The sequence below is a fragment of the Schistocerca cancellata genome, chromosome 3 (assembly GCF_023864275.1).
Source record: "Schistocerca cancellata isolate TAMUIC-IGC-003103 chromosome 3, iqSchCanc2.1, whole genome shotgun sequence".
In the NCBI taxonomy this organism is placed as follows: domain Eukaryota; kingdom Metazoa; phylum Arthropoda; class Insecta; order Orthoptera; family Acrididae; genus Schistocerca; species Schistocerca cancellata.
Genome location: NC_064628.1, coordinates 48,936,507 through 48,955,388, shown reverse-complemented (window position 1 = coordinate 48,955,388; position 18,882 = coordinate 48,936,507). Strand labels below are relative to the sequence as shown.

General features: G+C 40.1%; 1 protein-coding gene across 2 annotated transcripts in view; it reads right to left on the bottom strand.

The window, feature by feature from the left end:
• Positions 1–18,882, bottom strand: part of LOC126176933 (beta-alanine-activating enzyme) — a 178,095-nt gene that overhangs the window by 104,176 nt on the left and 55,037 nt on the right. For both annotated transcript variants that reach the window (XM_049924124.1, XM_049924125.1), the window contains exon 5: positions 13,260–13,348. In XM_049924124.1, the coding sequence (XP_049780081.1) occupies positions 13,260–13,348 (89 nt within the window). The remainder of the gene's footprint in view (positions 1–13,259; positions 13,349–18,882) is intronic.

The window sequence follows — 18,882 nt, the reverse complement described above, 5'->3', positions numbered from 1 at the left end:
CACCTTTTTGCAGTTCCTTCAGTTTTAATCTACAGGTCATAACCAATAGATTGTGGTCAGAGTCCACATCTGCCCCTGGAAATGTCTTACAATTTAAAACCTGGTTCCTAAATCTCTGTCTTACCATTATATAATCTATCTGATACCTTTTAGTATCTCCAGGGTTCTTCCATGTATACAACCTTCTATCATGATTCTTAAACCAAGTGTTAGCTATAATTAAGTTGTTAGCTATAATTAAGTGAACTGAATATTAAGTGAACTGAATATTTCAATGTATACTGCTTATTTATTTTCTGTGTTGATTCATCTAGTACACATATTATACCATCCACAATTCTATACCAGTAAATAATTTTGTATCCCTTTTTTGTGATATTACTATCTATTAACATAGCTATGTTGTTAGCCAGTCAAAATTGGAAGACCGGTTACTGTTATAAGATTAAGATTACACAAGCATTACTGTAGAAAATTTGCATAAGTATGCATAATAATACAGAACAAATTTGCATAAGTACAGCATAACACTTAATGACATATAGATTGAGAGCTTTTTAACAAGTACATTTTCACTTCTTTTCAGATGGCAGTGCATTGTTTAGGGAATCGATTTTGCTGTTTCATGGTCAAAGAACTTATTTAAATTGTACTGTGGTTTTTGGCATAGATTTTGTGACATATTTCCTCAAAATTTCACGAAGTCCAGGGACTGCAATTTAGTATTTCGATGGTTGAAAATTTTCACAGCTGCTGTTGGAAAACTGTCCCATGTCACGGAGTTGACAGCTTGGAATGCCTGTCTTCATTATTGCACATGTTATAATTGTCATGTCAATCCTATTGGTGAACATTTCATGGTTTTCTTTCACGTACATAAGACAGGTGGAGACACACTGACTGAAAATCTTCACTCCTATATGTGTGAAGATCAGTTTGCAGTGGTGCAGTTTCCTCCTTGATGTTATGATCCTTATTACTCTTTTTTCAACCTGTAGAGTGACCCATAGTAACAGGCCATAGCTGACATGGCTGTGGAATGGTGAATAACATACCATCAGCTGATTCTGGTCAGATATCACATGCTTCAGTTTCCTCAGGAAGTATACAACTTGCAACAGTTTGTCACAAACATATGTAGTGTGTTCTTGCCAAGTGAGTTTACTACCCACCATAAACCTAAGAAGCTTCACAGTTCTTGCAGTTTAGAGGTATCCTTTGTCAATGAGACTACATACAAATTTTTGTGTTTTTTTCTTCATTTATTTTCATTTTTTTATAATAACTTCTTCTAGCATCTACTTCTTCTTGAGCCTTGCTGGCATCAATGTCTTTTCAGTACAGAACTGTCATCTGCAAATTGCAAGTACTGTCCATGAGAGCTTAAATCATTTACAAATAATAGGAATGGGTGGGGGCCCATTACCAATCCCTGTGGGACACCGTATCCCACCTTCCATTCACAGGATAGTCCTCCTTGGACTAATACGATCTGTTTTCTGTTTTCCAGATAAGATTTGAGGGCTGCCAGAACAGTGGCTCCATCTACACATTTACTGGGCTTGTTTAGGAGTACCTTATGAGGAATGCAGTCAAACACCTTACTAAGGTCACAAAGGGTTAGTGCTACAGATTCTTTGTTCTCAAAACTCTAACCTAGCAACCAGATCTAGTGCTGCTGTTGTTGTAAATTTGCCTTCCTAGAAACAATGCTGTGCATCTGTGAAGTATTCTTTAATTTCAAAGTAACTTGATATTTTGTATTTCACTGTAGTCTCAATGACTTTTGCGAAGACTGAAATGATTGAGATTTGTCTCAAGCTTGCTACCATGGCTGGGTCACCGTTTTTATAAACTGGCACTGTCCATGCAAGTTTCAGAATATCTGGAAATACACCAGCAGTGAAACACTTATTAATTGACATAGTTAATGGTTCATCAATTTTATACGTAAGTTACTTGAGGACATTAGTAGACATCCCATACATATCATGACTACCAGAAGGTTTATAAGATTTTACAATCTTTATTATTTCATTTTTTTGTGATTCCCTCCAGTTCATCATGGTGCATCTCTTCTCATTTATTACAGCAGCTGCAGAGTCTATATTGAGGTTTCAGATTGTACTTATAAGAGTTTCTCACAATGTCAATGTCATCTGTACTACCCAAGCTTAAGGCAGAGGTGGTTTTCTTCCTGTGTTCAATGATCAGGTCCCAGGCTACCTTTTATGGGTTGTGAGCTCCTTCAGTAAACCTATGATTGCTTTTCCTTTTGCTTTCTTCTACACTCTTTCTATAATGTCTTTTTGCTTGTAAATATCTGCTGTAGAACACTTTCTTTGCATTGGAATCTGTTGCTGTATCGTAGTGATCACGAAATAATAGTACTATGCATTTTAATTTTTTCAATTCATCAGTATACCATGGTTCCCCCCCCCCCCCCCCCCCTCCCGCACACACACACACACACACACACACACACACACACACACACACACTGTGGGTGTGTTGTGACCTGCTCTTTTTAGGGCACTGTTGGTCTTCTGTGGATAGATATAGTCAAACTTGGCTTTGATGATCTAAGAAAACTCTTCAAATGTATCAGTCACCGTCATTTCTGGCAATCCAGGCTGCCACTTTACTGCAGATACTGCTGTCTGAAAAGCTTTTAATGTTCCCTTATTCATGACCCTTTTTGTGAACACTTAATTAGAATGCAGCTTTTATCTCTTTTTGTATATATTTCCATAATTAACGCACTGTGGTCAGAGATCATTGGATTAACTACAGAAGTCTCATGTCCCCCAGTATTTAGGTTTATGATCACAGTGCCAAGGCAGGAATCACATCTGGTTGGTAGATCGTTCGCTACAGATGGCCTGTGACTGAGTACTAGGTTCATAAATTCTCTCTCCTTGATGCTTTCTTCACCAAAGTGTGCACTGAAATCACCAAGCAATGCAATTTTTGATTTCAAGTGCATTAAGTAGCACAACCAAGAATCCATTTGGCTGAGAAAATTTTCAAAGTTTCCATTTGAAGAATTGTATACTGAGACAACAATTAGATTAAGATCTAATAACTCCAAAGCAGCTAACTCTAAATCTTGGTCCATAGAACAGCTTTTTAAATCAGTTTCTTTAACACTGTTTTCTGTTGGCGTATACACACTGAAGAGCCAAAGAAACTGGTACACCTGCCTAATATCATGTATAGCCACTGCGAGTATGCAGAAGTGCCACAATACGATGTGACATGGACTAATGTCTGAAGTAGTGCCGGAGGGAGATGACAGCATCAATCCTGCAAGGCTGTCCATAAATCCGTATGAGGGTGGAGATCTCTTGTGACAGCACGTTGCAAGGCATCCAAGATATGCTCAATAATGTTCACATCTGGGGAGTTTGGTGACCAGCAGAAGTGTTTAAACTCAAAGAGTGTTTGTGGAGCCACTCTGTAGCAATTATGGATGTATGAGGTGTCACACTGTCCTGCTGGAAATGCCCTAAGTCTGTCGGAATGAACAACGGACATGAATGGATGCAGGTGATCAGACAGGATGTTTACGTATGTGTCACCTGTCAGAATCATATCTAGACGTATCAGCTGTTATTACAGCTATGATGATGAAGTCCGGAAGATCACTGTGAGAAGTACAAGGTCAAATTACTACTTCTTCTTCTTGTACCTTTGTCCCACATCAACACAGGGTCAGCATATTTAGTAACAAATTTGGCACATTTAATTGAAGGGGTGGCCTGTTGCCCTTCCTGGCACCACCCCATAACCCAACAGAATGGAAGATGTGTACCTCAACCGTCTGCATGTAGCGTTATCCATATGAAAATGAGTGAAAGTTTTCTAAATGTTTGTGAATTGTGTAAAGGAGGGTTACCAGCCCAGTATTCAGCAAGTGGAATGTAGGAAATTGTATAAAACCCACATCCAGACTGGTAAGCACATTAACCCTCATCGTTAATCCGCAGAGCGGATACGAACCGGGATTGGTGCACTCCCATTCTAGAACTGGCACTTTAACACGCACAGCTATCTGGGAGGTGCAGTCAAACTACTTTAACCCAAATATAATAATAACCCCATATTTGAAAAAAACAGCTACAGTTCAACTGTTTTTTCCCCATTACCAAGAATTCAATTGCAGCACACTGTTTGTACTGCCTTGTGTAGATGCCATTCTGATGATTCACTATGGCTCTGGAGGGGGCCTTTATTTATCGAACAATCCTCATGGGTATGTCGGATATCTACTTATGTAAGCTTACTGCGGAAAATATTAGCCACTCCCTCAAAAAAGCACACTGGTTACTTTGGAGCACTGCAGTTGGGGTACCACTGGTACCAAATGGTCATGTGACCATCCACTACTGATCATGGGAAATTCAGGATGGAATAATGACAATATTATGAAAAGGATAGATGAAATGAAATTAAATATTGGCTGGGATATCCCCTTCGGGGTTCGGCCACCGTATTGCAAGTCTTTTTAGATGACGCCACTTCAGCGACTTTCGTGTCAATGATGATGAAAACGATGATGAAGGACACATAACAAACAGTCCCCTGCTGGGAATCAAACCCGGGCCTGCTACTCACTATACAGTGGAGATGCTGAGTCACAGATTGGCACAGCAAAAAGACTCAAACAAGTAAGCCTTCAGCCAAAGAGGCCTTCATATATATGCGAGTCACATGCACATGACCAGTGTCTGTGTGTGTGTGTGTGTGTGTGTGTGTGTGTGTGTGAGAGAGAGAGAGAGAGAGAGAGAGAGAGAGAGAGGGAGAGAGAGAGAGAGAGAGAGAGAGAGATGTCTAATTTGGATGAAGGCCTTTTTGGCCAGAAGCTCATTTGTTTGACAGTCTTTTTTGTTGTGCCTACCTGCAACTCAACATCTCCACTGTATGGTGAGCAGCAGTCTATCCTTTTCATAATACTGTCATTCGCCACTAACGTAGGTCATGGCAGTGACGTGGTGTGTATGTATCAGTCAGTTTTATGAAATTAATGCAGTAAGGTGGACTATCATGGAGATGTAACAGAACAGCAGTAAGGGGCTATCATGTTTGGACATGTCCATGAGCACACTGTGAATCCAGTGACCCCACTTTGTCAGTGTATCAATGCAGACTGTCCAACTTGTTTACAACTGTCCAATTTGTTTACAAGGAATGATATAATACTCACAGTCATCTAATACAGCAATTATTAAAAAAAAATGTAAGTGACAGGGGCTGGAACTAATGTCACTCCTTGCCAATGACAATTGGTTTCAAACCTGAAACAAATTACCGTTGTTCAGTGCAGGTCCATCTCAACCAGTTTGCAAAGGAACACTGCAAATGGAGGGAATGGGTATTTGAAGTTGGGTACCTTGTAACAGGCCATTGCTCACAGCAACATGTAAAGCAACACTGCTGTAATGAGCCTGCAGCACCAACACATCGTATCATTCATAATTTTCACAATCATTTATAGATACTGTTTTGCCTGTATTTTGTTGCTATTTATGCTTATTTCTGTTTTTGTCTAAATGTGTGCCATTTCTGTATGAACAATGGTCCATGGCATTTGCTAATTAGAAGAAGAGCCATACTTGAGCTACATAAATGCCGAGACAAAAATCACATAATATTCTATGACAGTGACACAGTGCTCCAAGTCATTGCCTCCAGGCACTGTACTGCTTTTTAATATTGTAAATCAGTTGGCCCAGTATTTATATGCTATTTTATAAATATAGTTTAATTTATGTGTGCATGAAGACAGTTATTGACGTAAGTCATCTATAATAGGTTCCTGGTTCAAACCTTAAAATGTACCTTGTATCATAATTAAAAATGAGAAAAAACAAATTTTCGATACAGCCTAGTTACGTGGTGCAGTTAGTTGCACAATGTTGTAATAGGTTTTGAATTTCATAAAACAAATAGCAAGCAATCTAAAAGTTACTTTTTATGACAATTATATTCAACAATATTATGAAAAGGATAGTTGCTACTCACCATATAGCAGTAATGTTGAGTCACAGATAGGCACAACAAAAAGACTGTCACAAAATAAGCTTTTGGCCAATGCCGGCATTTATCAAAACTTGACAACACACAACACACACACACACACACACGAGCACGCGCATGCACAGATGCAAATGCAATTCACACACACATGACCATAGTCCCTGGCAGGTGAAGCCAGCCTGTCTGGCTTCAGTTGGCGGTGACTCGTCGTGTTCGTCGTGTGTGTGTGAGTTGCATTTGTGTGTGTGTGTGTGTGTGTGTGTGTGTGTGTGTGAGTTGTGTTTGCACGTGTGTGTGTGTGTGTGTGTGTGTGAGTTGTGTTTGCACGTGTGTGTGTGTGTGTGTGTGTGTGTGTGTGTGTGTGTGTGTGTGTTTTGTCTATTTCTGACAAATTTTGTGACAGTCTTTACTGTTGTGCCTACCTGCGACTTAGCATCTCCACTGTATGGTGTATAGCGACTATCCTTTTCATAATATTATTACATTCCATCCTGGATTTTCCATTGTTTAACTATATTCAACAATCATTCACAATAACTGATTTAGCTGTGTTTAGCATTTCACTGTCTGCAAAGTGTGGAAGGTGTATGATTATTTACATGTGGTTGTGAATTTTGGAAACCTATGTAAAAAAAGTTGGGTTGCAGAATGACTTCCTCGGTTGCGTTAGAAGCTGTTTCACTCAAAACTGTATGGAATATTTTAGTAGCTGTTAATGAGAGGGAGTGATTTTCTGGTTAATTAGTGTCTCACAGTAGAGAGTTTAATCAGTATTACAGGTAATGCGTGCCTCAACGATACAGATAGCCGTACCGTAGGTGCAACCACAATGGAGGGGTATCTGTTGAGAGGCCAGACAAACGTTTGGTTCCTGAAGAGGGGCAGCAGCCTTTTCAGTAGTTGCAGGGGCAACAGTCTGGATGATTGACTGATCTGGCCTTGTAACATTAACCAAAATGGTCTTGCTTTTCTGGTACTGCGAACGGCTGAAAGCAAGGGGAAACTACAGCTGTGATTTTTCCCAAGGGCATGCAGCTTAACTGTATGATTAAATGATGATGGCGCCCTCTTGGGTAAAATATTCCGGAGGTAAAATAGTCCCCCATTCGGATCTCCGGGCGGGGACTACTCAAGAGGATGTTGTTATCAGGAGAAAGAAAACTGGCGTTCTACAGATCGGAGCGTGGAATGTCAGGTCCCTTAATCGGGCAGGTAGGTTAGAAAATTTAAAAAGGGAAATGGATAGGTTAAAGTTAGATATAGTGGGAATCAGTGAAGTTCGGTGGCAGGAGGAACAGGACTGCTGGTCAGAAGACTACAGGGTTATAAATACAAAATCAAATAGGGGTAATGCAGGAGTAGGTTTAATAATTAATAAAAAAATAGGTGTACGGGTAAGCTACTACAAACAGCATAGTGAACGCATTATTGTCGCCAAGATAGATACGAAGCCCACACCTACTACAGTAGTACAAGTTTATATGCCAACTAGCTCTGCAGATGACGAAGAAATTGATGCAATGTATGATGAGATAAAAGAAATTATTCAGGTAGTGAAGGGAGACGAAAATTTAATAGTCATGGGTGACTGTAATTCATCAGTAGAAAAAGGGAGAGAAGGAAACATAGTAGGTGAATATGGATTGGGGCTAAGAAATGAAAGAGGAAGCCGCCTGGTAGAATTTTGCACAGAGCATAACTTAATCATAGCTAATAATTGGTTTAAGAATCATAAAAGATGGAAGAACCCTGGAGATACTAAAAGGTATCAGATAGATTATATAATGGTCAGACAGAGATTTAGGAACCAGGTTTTAAATTGTAAGACATTTCCAGGGGCAGATGTGGACTCTGACCACAATCTATTGGTTATGAACTGTAGATTAAAACTGAAGAAACTGCAAAAAAGGTGGGAATTTAAGGAGATGGGACCTGGATAAACTGAAAGAACCAGAGATTGTACAGAGTTTCAGGAAAAGCATAAGGGAACAATTGACAGGAATGGGGGAAAGAAATACAGTAGAAGAAGAATGGGTAGCTTTGAGGGATGAAATAGTGAAGGCAGCAGAGGATCAAATAGGTAAAAAGACGAGGGCTACTAGAAACCCTTGGGTAACAGAAGAAATATTGAATTTAATTGATGAAAGGAGAAAATATAAAAATGCAGTAAATGAAGCAGGCAAAAAGGAATACAAATGTCTCACAAATGATATTGACAGGAAGTGCAAAATGGCTAAGCAGGGATGGCTAGAGGACAAATGTAAGGATGTAGAGGCTTATCTCACTAGGGGTAAGATAGATACTGCCTACAGGAAAATTAAAGAGACCTTTGGGGAAAGGAGAACCACTTGCATGAATATCAAGAGCTTTGATGGAAACCCAGTTCTAAGCAAAGAAGGAAAAGCAGAAAGGTGGAAGGAGTATATAGAGGGCCTATACAAGGGCGATGTACTTGAGGACAATATTATGGAAATGGAAGAGGATGTAGATGAAGATGAAATGGGAGATATGATATTGCATGAAGAGTTTGACATAGCACTGAAAGACCTGAGTCGAAACAAGGCCCCCGGAGTAGACAACATTCCATTAGTACTACTGACAACTTTGGGAGAGCCAGTCCTGACAAAACTCTACCATCTGGTGAGCAAGATGTATGAGACAGGCAAAATACCCTCAGACTTCAAGAAGAATATAATAATCCCAATCCCAAAGAAAGCAGGTGTTGACAGATGTGAAAATTACCGAACTATCAGTTTAATAAGTCACAGCTGCAAAATACTAATGCAAATTGTTTACATACAAATGGAAAAACTGATAGAAGCCGACCTCGGGGAAGATCAGTTTGGATTCCGTAGGCAATACTGACCCTACAAATTATCTTAGAAGAAAGATTAAGGAAAGGCAAACCTACATTTCTAGCATTTGTAGACTTAGAGAAAGCTTTTGACAATGTTGATTGGAATACTCTCTTTCAAATTCTGAAGATGGCAGGGATAAAATACAGAGAGCGAAAGGCTATTTACAACTTGTACAGAAACCAGATGGCAGTTATAAGAGTCGAGGGACATGAAAGGGAAGCAGTGGTTGGGAAGGGAGTGAGACAGGGTTGTAGCCTATCCCCGATGTTATTCAATCTGTATATTGAGCAAGCAATAAAGGAAACAAAAGAAAAGTTTGGAGTAGGTATTAAAATCCATGGAGAAGAAATAAAAACTTTGAGGTTCGCCGATGACATTGTAATTCTGTCGGAGACAGCAAAGGACCTGGAAGAGCAGTTGAACGGAATCGACAGTGCCTTGAAAGGAGGGTATAAGATGAACATCAACAAAAGCAAAACGAGGATAATGGAATGTAGCCGAATTAAGTCGGGTGATGCTGATGGAATTAGATTAGAAAATGAGACACTTAAAGTAGTAAAGGAGTATTACTATTTGGGGAGCAAAATAACTGATGATGGTCGAAGTAGAGAGGATATAAAATGTAGACTGGCAATGGCAAGGAAAGCGTTTCTTAAGAAGAGAAATTTGTTAACATCGAGTATTGATTTAAGTGTCAAGAAGTCGTTTCTGAAAGTATTTGTATGGAGTGTAGCCATGTATGGAAGTGAAACGTGGACGATAAATAGCTTAGACAAGAAGAGAATAGAAGCTTTCGAAATGTGGTGCTACAGAAGAATGCTGAAGATTAGATGGGTAGACCACATAACTAATGAGGAAGTATTGAATAGGATTGGGGAGAAGAGAAGTTTGTGGCACAACTTGACCAGAAGAAGGGATCGGTTGGTAGGACATGTTCTGAGACATCGAGGGATCACCAGTTTAGTATTGGAGGGCAGTGTGGAGGGTAAAAATCTTAGAGGGAGACCAAGAGATGAATACACTAAACAGATTCAGAAGGATGTAGGTTGCAGCAGGTACTGGGAGATGAAGAAGCTTGCACAGGATAGAGTAGCATGGAGAGCTGTAGTCTCAGGACTGAAGACCACAACAACACAACTATATTATTATAGGAATGCAGTTTCGCCTTGAGCAAACACAAATGCTTCTTATTTAACACTAAAACATGTTCGGTGATGTTACCATTTCCTTACTCATTAAAAGAATGTCTGAATTGGACTGGTGACTGTAATTTTACCTTGTTACAACGCATAATTACTAATTTACATGACCAAACAGAAACAATCTGCTATCCACATCGTTTTGCACACTAATTGTGGTATGTTTTGGAGAAGAGTAATTAATTTTCGGTCAGAGTGGCTAAATGAACCACTAGTAACACAATCACAGTTAAAAATTTAGTAAAACAACAGCTCACATGATTTGTAAAGAGTTGTGTGAAGGGATCTTATAGGTCAACTTCCAACAAAGGAACTGGACAATATCTGACTGGAGGCATATAGTATTGTCTGACAAATTACAAATTTGCATCTTTTCAAATAATACAAGGTGTCTAGCACACTGATGGCCCAATGAGGCATTTAATGTGCAGTGTGTGAAAGTACAAGGGTCATTCAATAAGTAATGGCGTATTTTTTTTTTTCTCAGAACTTATTTATTGATAAGAGTCAGAATTTGGTGACAATATATATCAACATGTCGTGTCCATATAATATTTTTCTATGGCCATAAGTCAACATTGTGGCATGTATTCCCAGCTGGTAAAAGCTCTCGTCCTGCAGGGGCGTACCAATATTTTAATTGCATGATGTCACTCTCGTCATCTTCAAAGTATGTTCCCCTTAGAGAATCTTTAAGTGGTCCAGTCTCAAAATGCTCTGACAACTCAGATGAAAAGGCCTTTCTTTGAATCTTGTAGTCCGCTGTGAGCATTCGTGGAACCCATCATGAGCACCTCTTTGAATATCCTAGAGTCTCGATCATTGCAGACGCACTTCCAATGCTGACCGACAACTGTAGAGCCAATTGTCAAGTTGTGATGTGCTGGTCAGCATGAATAATGGCATCCGCATGATTCAGCATGTCTGGAGCAATGGCTGTGACAGGACATTCCGAGCATGGCTGATCATGGAGCTCTGTTTCTCCATTTCCTGAGGCTGTAACTTTCCTTACCCATTTCCCAAATGTACTCCTACCACAACTGCAGCATCACATTCATTGCACACAAACATTTATGGATATTCACTACAGTTTCTTTTTCTGCACACAAGGATTCAATAACAGCACGCTGCTTGTAACACGAGTGGTATGTAGACGCCATCTTGATGCTGTAGTACGGCTCTGCGATCTGGCAGAACAGTTCGAAACTTCACCAGCACATGGAACAAACATCAAATGTGAAGCACCAACAAGGATGTTTGCTTATGTGTATTAATGGCTTTTTAAAACAATGTGGGGCACTACTTATTGAACAACCCTCGTATATAAGACAACAGGTGATCTTATGATGTTTTGGAGTGTTTTTCATATTGCGACTTGAGCCCACTGATTTAGGTTGAACCAGAATGGCTACGTCAACATTCTCTGTGGTCAAGTGTTGCCTCTTCTACTATATCTTCTTGATGAGTCTGCTGTGGACACCCTCGTCTTCCAAGATCACTGAAGATCATCACAACAGGGCAGTACATATATGTTCCTTGTTTGACGAATGCTCAGGCACCCTACCCTGCCTCAAACGCATATTACAGGCAAAGGTTGATTCAAGAGCTTTCTCATGAAATAGATAATGAAACCGGTTACTTAGTCATTGAAATTTACCCAATCTTAATTTCATTTAAAATATTTGGAACTATTTTGGCATAGCAGGTGGACTATAGCAATCAACATCCCCATAATCTGGTAGCTCTACAGGATCTAATCGTAACGAGCTGGGTCCTGGATAATCAGCTGGACATGACACACTTGAAGAAACTTATGGACTCCCTTAATCACTGATTTGCAGTTGTTATCAAGGTTACAGATGGCATTACATGGTATTCAGAGGATGTCTCCTGATGATGTATAATTTTTTGTTCAGCTGGCTTATGTCTTTCATAATTTAGTGATAGGGAATGATTTTATTTTTATTTTTTCTACTTCTACATTTAATGATGGCCCAATTCAACCAAAACCAGTTGTTGCATCTCAAAAAATGATCTAGACTACATTTTGTGGAAAAAAGATAATTTTATAGATGTTTTCAATTTTTCCAATATGTGAATTGTTAATGAGAGTGGATTGACATCAGCTACAGCTTTTGTTAGTTTACTTCACAGAATTTTTCAGCACTGGCTGTTTCTGCTGATTAATGTATAACTTGATTTGCTCCAAATGTGTGACGGCACCCTTTCACAATGGAATTTTCAGAATGCAATTTGTGAATAAGTCTATCATATGCTAAGGTATCACAAGCAACTCCAAACTAGCACTACTCACATTCTTAACTCAGGAAAGGGTGATCAGAACAATCTAACTGGTAATTTCCTGCACTTCATCTGGCCTGTTATTCAAGTGTCTTGGGATACCGACTTTCATACCAGTACATATACTTCCTCATAAGATCCGTGTTTAATACTGTATACCTAAAAGAAACTCAGCCATTTTTACTCAGTGGACTTGAGAAAGAAAAATGGCCATATTGACAATTCTCATTCTCAAATTTGTTTCCCTACAGTAACAGCAAAAGCTGCTCTGAACAAATGGTGATATTGCTTGTAATAAGTCTCTTGCTAGACTAGATATAATAATGTATAGGACACTAATAGAGTCAAACATCAGTAGTCAGCTAAGACATGGCTTAAATGCTCAAGATAACTTAAACATCAAATTCCATATGTACCAAACAATTTGATCAATTAAAAGGTGAGATGTGATTCTTAACTGCTCATTTTAATCTCATGTGGATTCTATGTTGTTATTTTTTATTCAAATTTTTATTGTTATTTATTGTTAGTATTTAATTATCTTCAACATAAAAGTAAAAAATGGGGAAATTAGATCAGATCACTAAATTACCATATTATGCCATTTCATGTAGTATGCCTGTTTTTAAATCTGGGCAACATAAGCTCATAAAATTCTTATTTTCATTATCATAATATTTTATGCAAGGTGAGGAAATATAAGTGTGATGCCTTACATACCTATAGCCTGACCACCAAAAAAATTTAGTTATACAATATACATAGTGATACTGAATGAAATAATATCTGTTAAGTAGGTTAACAGTACAGATAAAAAAATAAAATTAAAGAAATAAAAATTAAAGGAATCATACGTACTAACCTTAACAATGTCCCCTGTTGGCCTGAAGACAACTGCTGGAAGATCTTTTTCTAGCTCATCATTAACTAGGCAAACTCGATGAGAACTTCCTAGAAGAAGGAACAGAGCTTTGAAGTAACATCAAGTATTTCAGTCAGTAAGGAATACTACACACTTCTGTCAATATACAGGGTGGAGAAAAATTGTATCACGAAATTTTAACCCTGGATAGCTGATGCCAGTAGGAACCAGAATTACTAATGTTATGTAGGTTGACAATACACCATTTTTAAACTATGGAAACTTGACACCACATGCTCCGATTGGCCATGGGATTGCCCTGTTGCCATTCATCCATTGACAGGCAGCGCTATGGTTGTTGGTTCACACGTACAAACATCCCTCACTCCATCACTGCCCCAACGTGATACACACACGTGTCGACTATGTCTTGCTGTTTGTCTACATCTCATGTCAGAGGCATTATCACGTAAGTTTCACTTCGGAGCACACACACGTCACCTGCGATTTAGTCACACTGTAAGCATGGTGGCAGTTTGGTTTTAGTTTATGGACTAGCTGACGGCAATGCGCATGAAGCTCGACAGTTGTGTGAGGAACAGTACCCAGCAAGATGTCACCCACACCCGCCAACATTTACAGCAATTCACTGGTGACTTGGCAAAACAGGCTCTTTAGCGGGATATCATGGTGATGCTGGAAGACCTTGAACACAATGGGATGCTGCATTTGAAGACTGTTCTTGAGCACTTCGAGGAAGCACCTACGACAAGTACTCGAGTAGTTGGGCATGACATGGGTCTCACTCATTGGTTAGTCTGGGAGGTTTTGAGGGATGATGGCCAGCATCCATTTAGTTTTCACCCTGTCCAGGACCTAAATCCTGTGGCAGACTATGAACACAGGCTAAGGTTTTGCCAGTGGTTCCTGTGACGTGTTGCACAAGATCCCAACTTCTCCGCCATTGTGTTGTTTACCAATGAGTGCTCCTTCTGTCGGGATGGCCTTTACAACATTCAAAATGTTCACTACTCATCAAGGAGAAATCCTCATGTCACGTACGTCCACAGACACCAGGAGCAGTCTTCGCTCAACATTTGGGCAGACATTGTGGCTGACCATCTGATTGGGCCGATCTGTCTGCCTCCTCGACTTACTGCGGCAAATTACCTTCACTTTTTGCAAGACACTCTACTCGGCCTGCTGGAAGATGTTGCCCTGGACATATGGCTACGCATGTGGTTGCAGCATAATGGGGCACCTGCACATAACAGTCGTGCTGTGCGCAGATATTTAAATGAACTCTTCGACAGCCAGGTAATGGGAAGACGTGCTCGTAGGGCATGGCCCCCGTGATCACAAAACCCCACACCACTGGACTTTTTCCTGTGGGGATTCTTCAAGGTTTTAGTTCACCCACCCAGATGCAAACCACCTAGAAATGAAGATGAGTCAATGGATCACATTCAACATGCCACCCATCACATCAGGGCAATGCCAGGAATCTTTGAAAGAGTTCAGCCAAACACCGTTCAACGTTACCAAGCTTATGTCATGTTAGAGGGTCGCCAGTTTGAGCACCTACTTTAAGTAAACAATGTCCTAGTTACAAAAAGGCCCTTTTCAGGCCCTACACAATTTGTAAAAGACTTTCTGTACGCAAACTAACAGCTGTTGACAGTTTCGTTCCCAGTACTTCTTATCATGAAACTACAATGGATGTGTCGAGAACCCGGCAGATTTGCTTCCAGACCCCCAGAATGGAAGGCTGGCGTGCTACCAAAGAGCTTGCAGGCCACCTTGGATACATTGTGATCTTTGGCAGACAAAGCATTTTCGGTCAGGTGTTGTCCAGTGCATCTGGCAGTAGGACAATCCCTCAGCCAATCGGAACACGTGGCGCCAAGTTTCTGTAGTTTAAAAATTGTGCATTGTCGACCTAAACAAAAGTAGTAATTTTGGTTCCTACTGGCATCAGCCATCCAGGGTTAAAATTTCATGACACAATTTTTCTCCAGTCTGTATAGCTGATTACCACCTAAAACAATAAGTAGTGTTAGCTGCACTCAACTGATAGATAAACCATTGTTAATTCATAAAAGCACCTCAAGGTTGGAGATCATTCTATAAAGTAAAATGAAAACTAACTATCATTCACTACTGCACAGTGTTCTTTTTCAGGTGACTGTGTATGCTACAATGGTATGTATTCAAGATATTCATGGCAAATGCTACTTACTCATGATAATTAGGAGAAAAACTGTCAGAATTATTTTTTTCAACTTTCTAAGTATGATATTTGTTTATATTTGTCCGTTCAACCATGAGGAATATCCAAATATTACCGTTAATGCTTCTGCAGAAAACAAGTCATATCCACTACATGTGGGGGTGTACATGTATGTGATAGCTGTCCATGTGTACAAAGTGCAATTAGCCATTTGCTGACCTCTGACAGCCTCTAAACTATCTGCACCTGAGAACCACAAATGAATAGAAGAAATGAATAGAAGCAATCGACAAAGGCAGCCACAGACTGACACCTGTCCACATTTTATCTCCTCTTGTCATTTCATCTGAATCTACACAGCTACTCTGCCATTCAATTTATGTACATGGCAGAGGTTTCATAGAACCAATTTCAGATTATTTTTTGACCATTCCATTCTTGAAAAGCAAGGGAGAAAAATGAACACCAGACTCACTCTGTAAGAGCTCTGATTTCCCTCATTTTATTACAATGATCATATCTCAAATACGTATGTGATAGTTAACAAAACATTTTGGCATTCGGAAAAGCAAGCTGGTGTCTGAAACTTTGTGAAAAGATCTTGCTGCAATGAAGAATCCCTTTGTTTTAATGAATGAAGAAGCTCCGTCTGGATCATTATTTCCTTTATTAATAATAATCAGTTTCAATCTGCACAGCAGAGCATCTTCACACTTCAAAGTAGTGGTATGTCAACAAACTGTACTTCACAGTGGCAAATCTGTAGATGATCTGCTGAGCAGAACACCACCAGTAATCTCTACATATATGTGAATTGAAGTCGCTTGCTTGTGTCCATCTCCATTGCAGCCTAATCTCAGGAACTGCTGTATGGATTTTTATCCAGTTTTTACTAATTGATGCACAGATTTATGAAGAAGGTTTTTGTACATAATTTATACAAATGTCATACAAATTGTTTGAATTATGATGAATTCAAGTGAAATTGTGAAAACAATGCAACTGCCACCTACCAAACAGTTGAAATAACTTGAAAGAGCAGAAGAGAGAGAGAGAGAGAGAGAGAGAGAGAATGCAGCAAGCAGAATTTCACTTGCATCTAGTGTGGCAGTCTAGTGGTAGTGTGTGTAGCTGGAAACCTAAAAGTTGTGGGGATTGAATCTTAGCTGGGTCACTTTCATTCACTTTGTCTTTTAATCTAGCATTTATTTCAGACTGTCACTTCCTGCTTCCCTCAGATTACCAACTGCACTTTGCACTCTTAATTCACTGCATATTCTTTAAACAATGGGCAGAGATTTACTCATCTTTAAAATATAATAATAAACAAGACCAATAAAAAAAAGATAACCACCTCATCAATAGGCTGTGATGTGAGACTTATAATTTGAAATAATGAAATATTTAACAGGTAGGTTCCCTGTAGTCATTAGGGAACAATACCACAGCAAAAAAACATATGAATCCAAAATATGTAGTGTTTTATTTTTTATGCTACAAGTAAAAAGTTTCTGAAAAATTACTTCAGCAATTTTGCTTTGTTTACATACAGTACTTCTTTCAGCAGAGCAGCAGATGACTCATCTTCCAGCTTTCTGCCTTCCTTGAATCAAACCCACATGTAGACACGTGTCTTTGTGTGGCACAGAGAAGAAGTCTGCCATAAAGAGCCCACAGCAAAGAATTGTGGCAATAAGTCTCAACAATGCACCACATTGCTCACTAAGCTTCACAGGAGGAGTACTGTGACACAAGCTAAACAAGTGCATGATGTGTGTTTTTCCTTATTTTTTCTTTAATTTGTGCCACTTCTGTCAGCCTCCGATATATACTGAATCACACACACACACACACACACACACACACACACACACACACACACACACACCTTCATTGTCAAGAGATGTCACTGCAAAAATCAATTCGACATGGAATGCATAACATTCATGCCTCCAGACAACTTTCCAGCCATGTGCTGCTTCCATCGCACAAGTTATATAAAAGTGATGTTATTCAGTTACTTAACATTGTTCTCTGAAATCTGTTCACAACTCTACATAGCAGGCCACAAAATAAATACACTACACCATGCTAATCGTATGGAGTTCCTGTGACTTGTGCCAAGCTGCACTGGATTGTTGTTGGTTGGTTGGTTGTTTTGGGGTCTCTCATCGGATTAGGGAAGGACGGGGAAGGAAGTCGGCCGTGCCCTTTGAAGGGAACCATCCCGGTATTTGCCTGGGGGGGATTTAGGGAAATTACGGAAAACCTAAATCAGGAGGGCCGGACACGGGATTGAACCGTCGTCCTCCCGAATGCCGGATTGTTGTTCCTTAATGAGGTGACCAGTACGGGGGTGATACAAGACCCATGCTTCTGACTGCCAGGATGGCTATGGCTCCCCACCTGTGTATTGGGCAGGCATGGGCTACAGGAGTGTATCAGCAGAGGTCAGATGGTTGCAGCAAGACAGACATTGTGCCTGACAACTCTTTATTTGTACACCAAACTTGGAGCAGCTACAGATATGTGACCTCATGTGGTGGTGCAGCCTGGCATCAATCAACGTTTCTGTGATCCATGGCCTAGCCAGGGAGCTATACTCCACAGTGGCACACACTCTTGGTGGCAATGTGGCTGCTGGGCTCTGCTGACATACTGGGTGCTGGTGGACAAGGCCCTGAGGCTGAGCTGGTGATGGTTGACGAAGCCCGTAATGCTGCGCTGAGTAGCAGCACAGAGATGTGGCGGCACAGTGCATCGAACGCGTCCTCAGCATACGGGTAGCAGTTTGATGATGACAACAGCCGTCCAGCAGATGTTGGAGGGTCCAGCAGCACTGCGGCCACTGTGTACAGACATTGGCTCAAACCTGTCCCTGGTAGTTCAACTGATGCATATAAATCACATCCCGGTGACTGTTCAATTTACTGGCTGGCAGCAAAGGACTGCACCATCAGTTGGCACATTGCTGCACTGCATGTCATTATGGGAGCCTTGCCACATGTTGATGTAATGACACACACATTCTGCAGGTCATCTGTGTCATCAGCTGTGTGCCTTCCTGATGGTAATCGGAATACTGTGTCCCTAACTCCTTGGTGTCATTTAATTAGACCATTCCCCAACAAAAGAAATAGTGATCAAGACGGTGTTTTTTCATTCTTTGTAACAACTGAGATGATGGTTCCTGAGACATGGCATCAATTATGAAACTTCATTTTAATGATTGTCTCCACAACTTGCACAATATACGCATGACACTATTTTGTCTTTTTAGCGATAATACAACATGAGCTGCCCTTTCTTGAACTATTCAATGTCCTCCATCTGTCTTACCTAGCAAGGATCCCATACCATGCAGCAATACTCCACAAGAGGATGAACAATCAT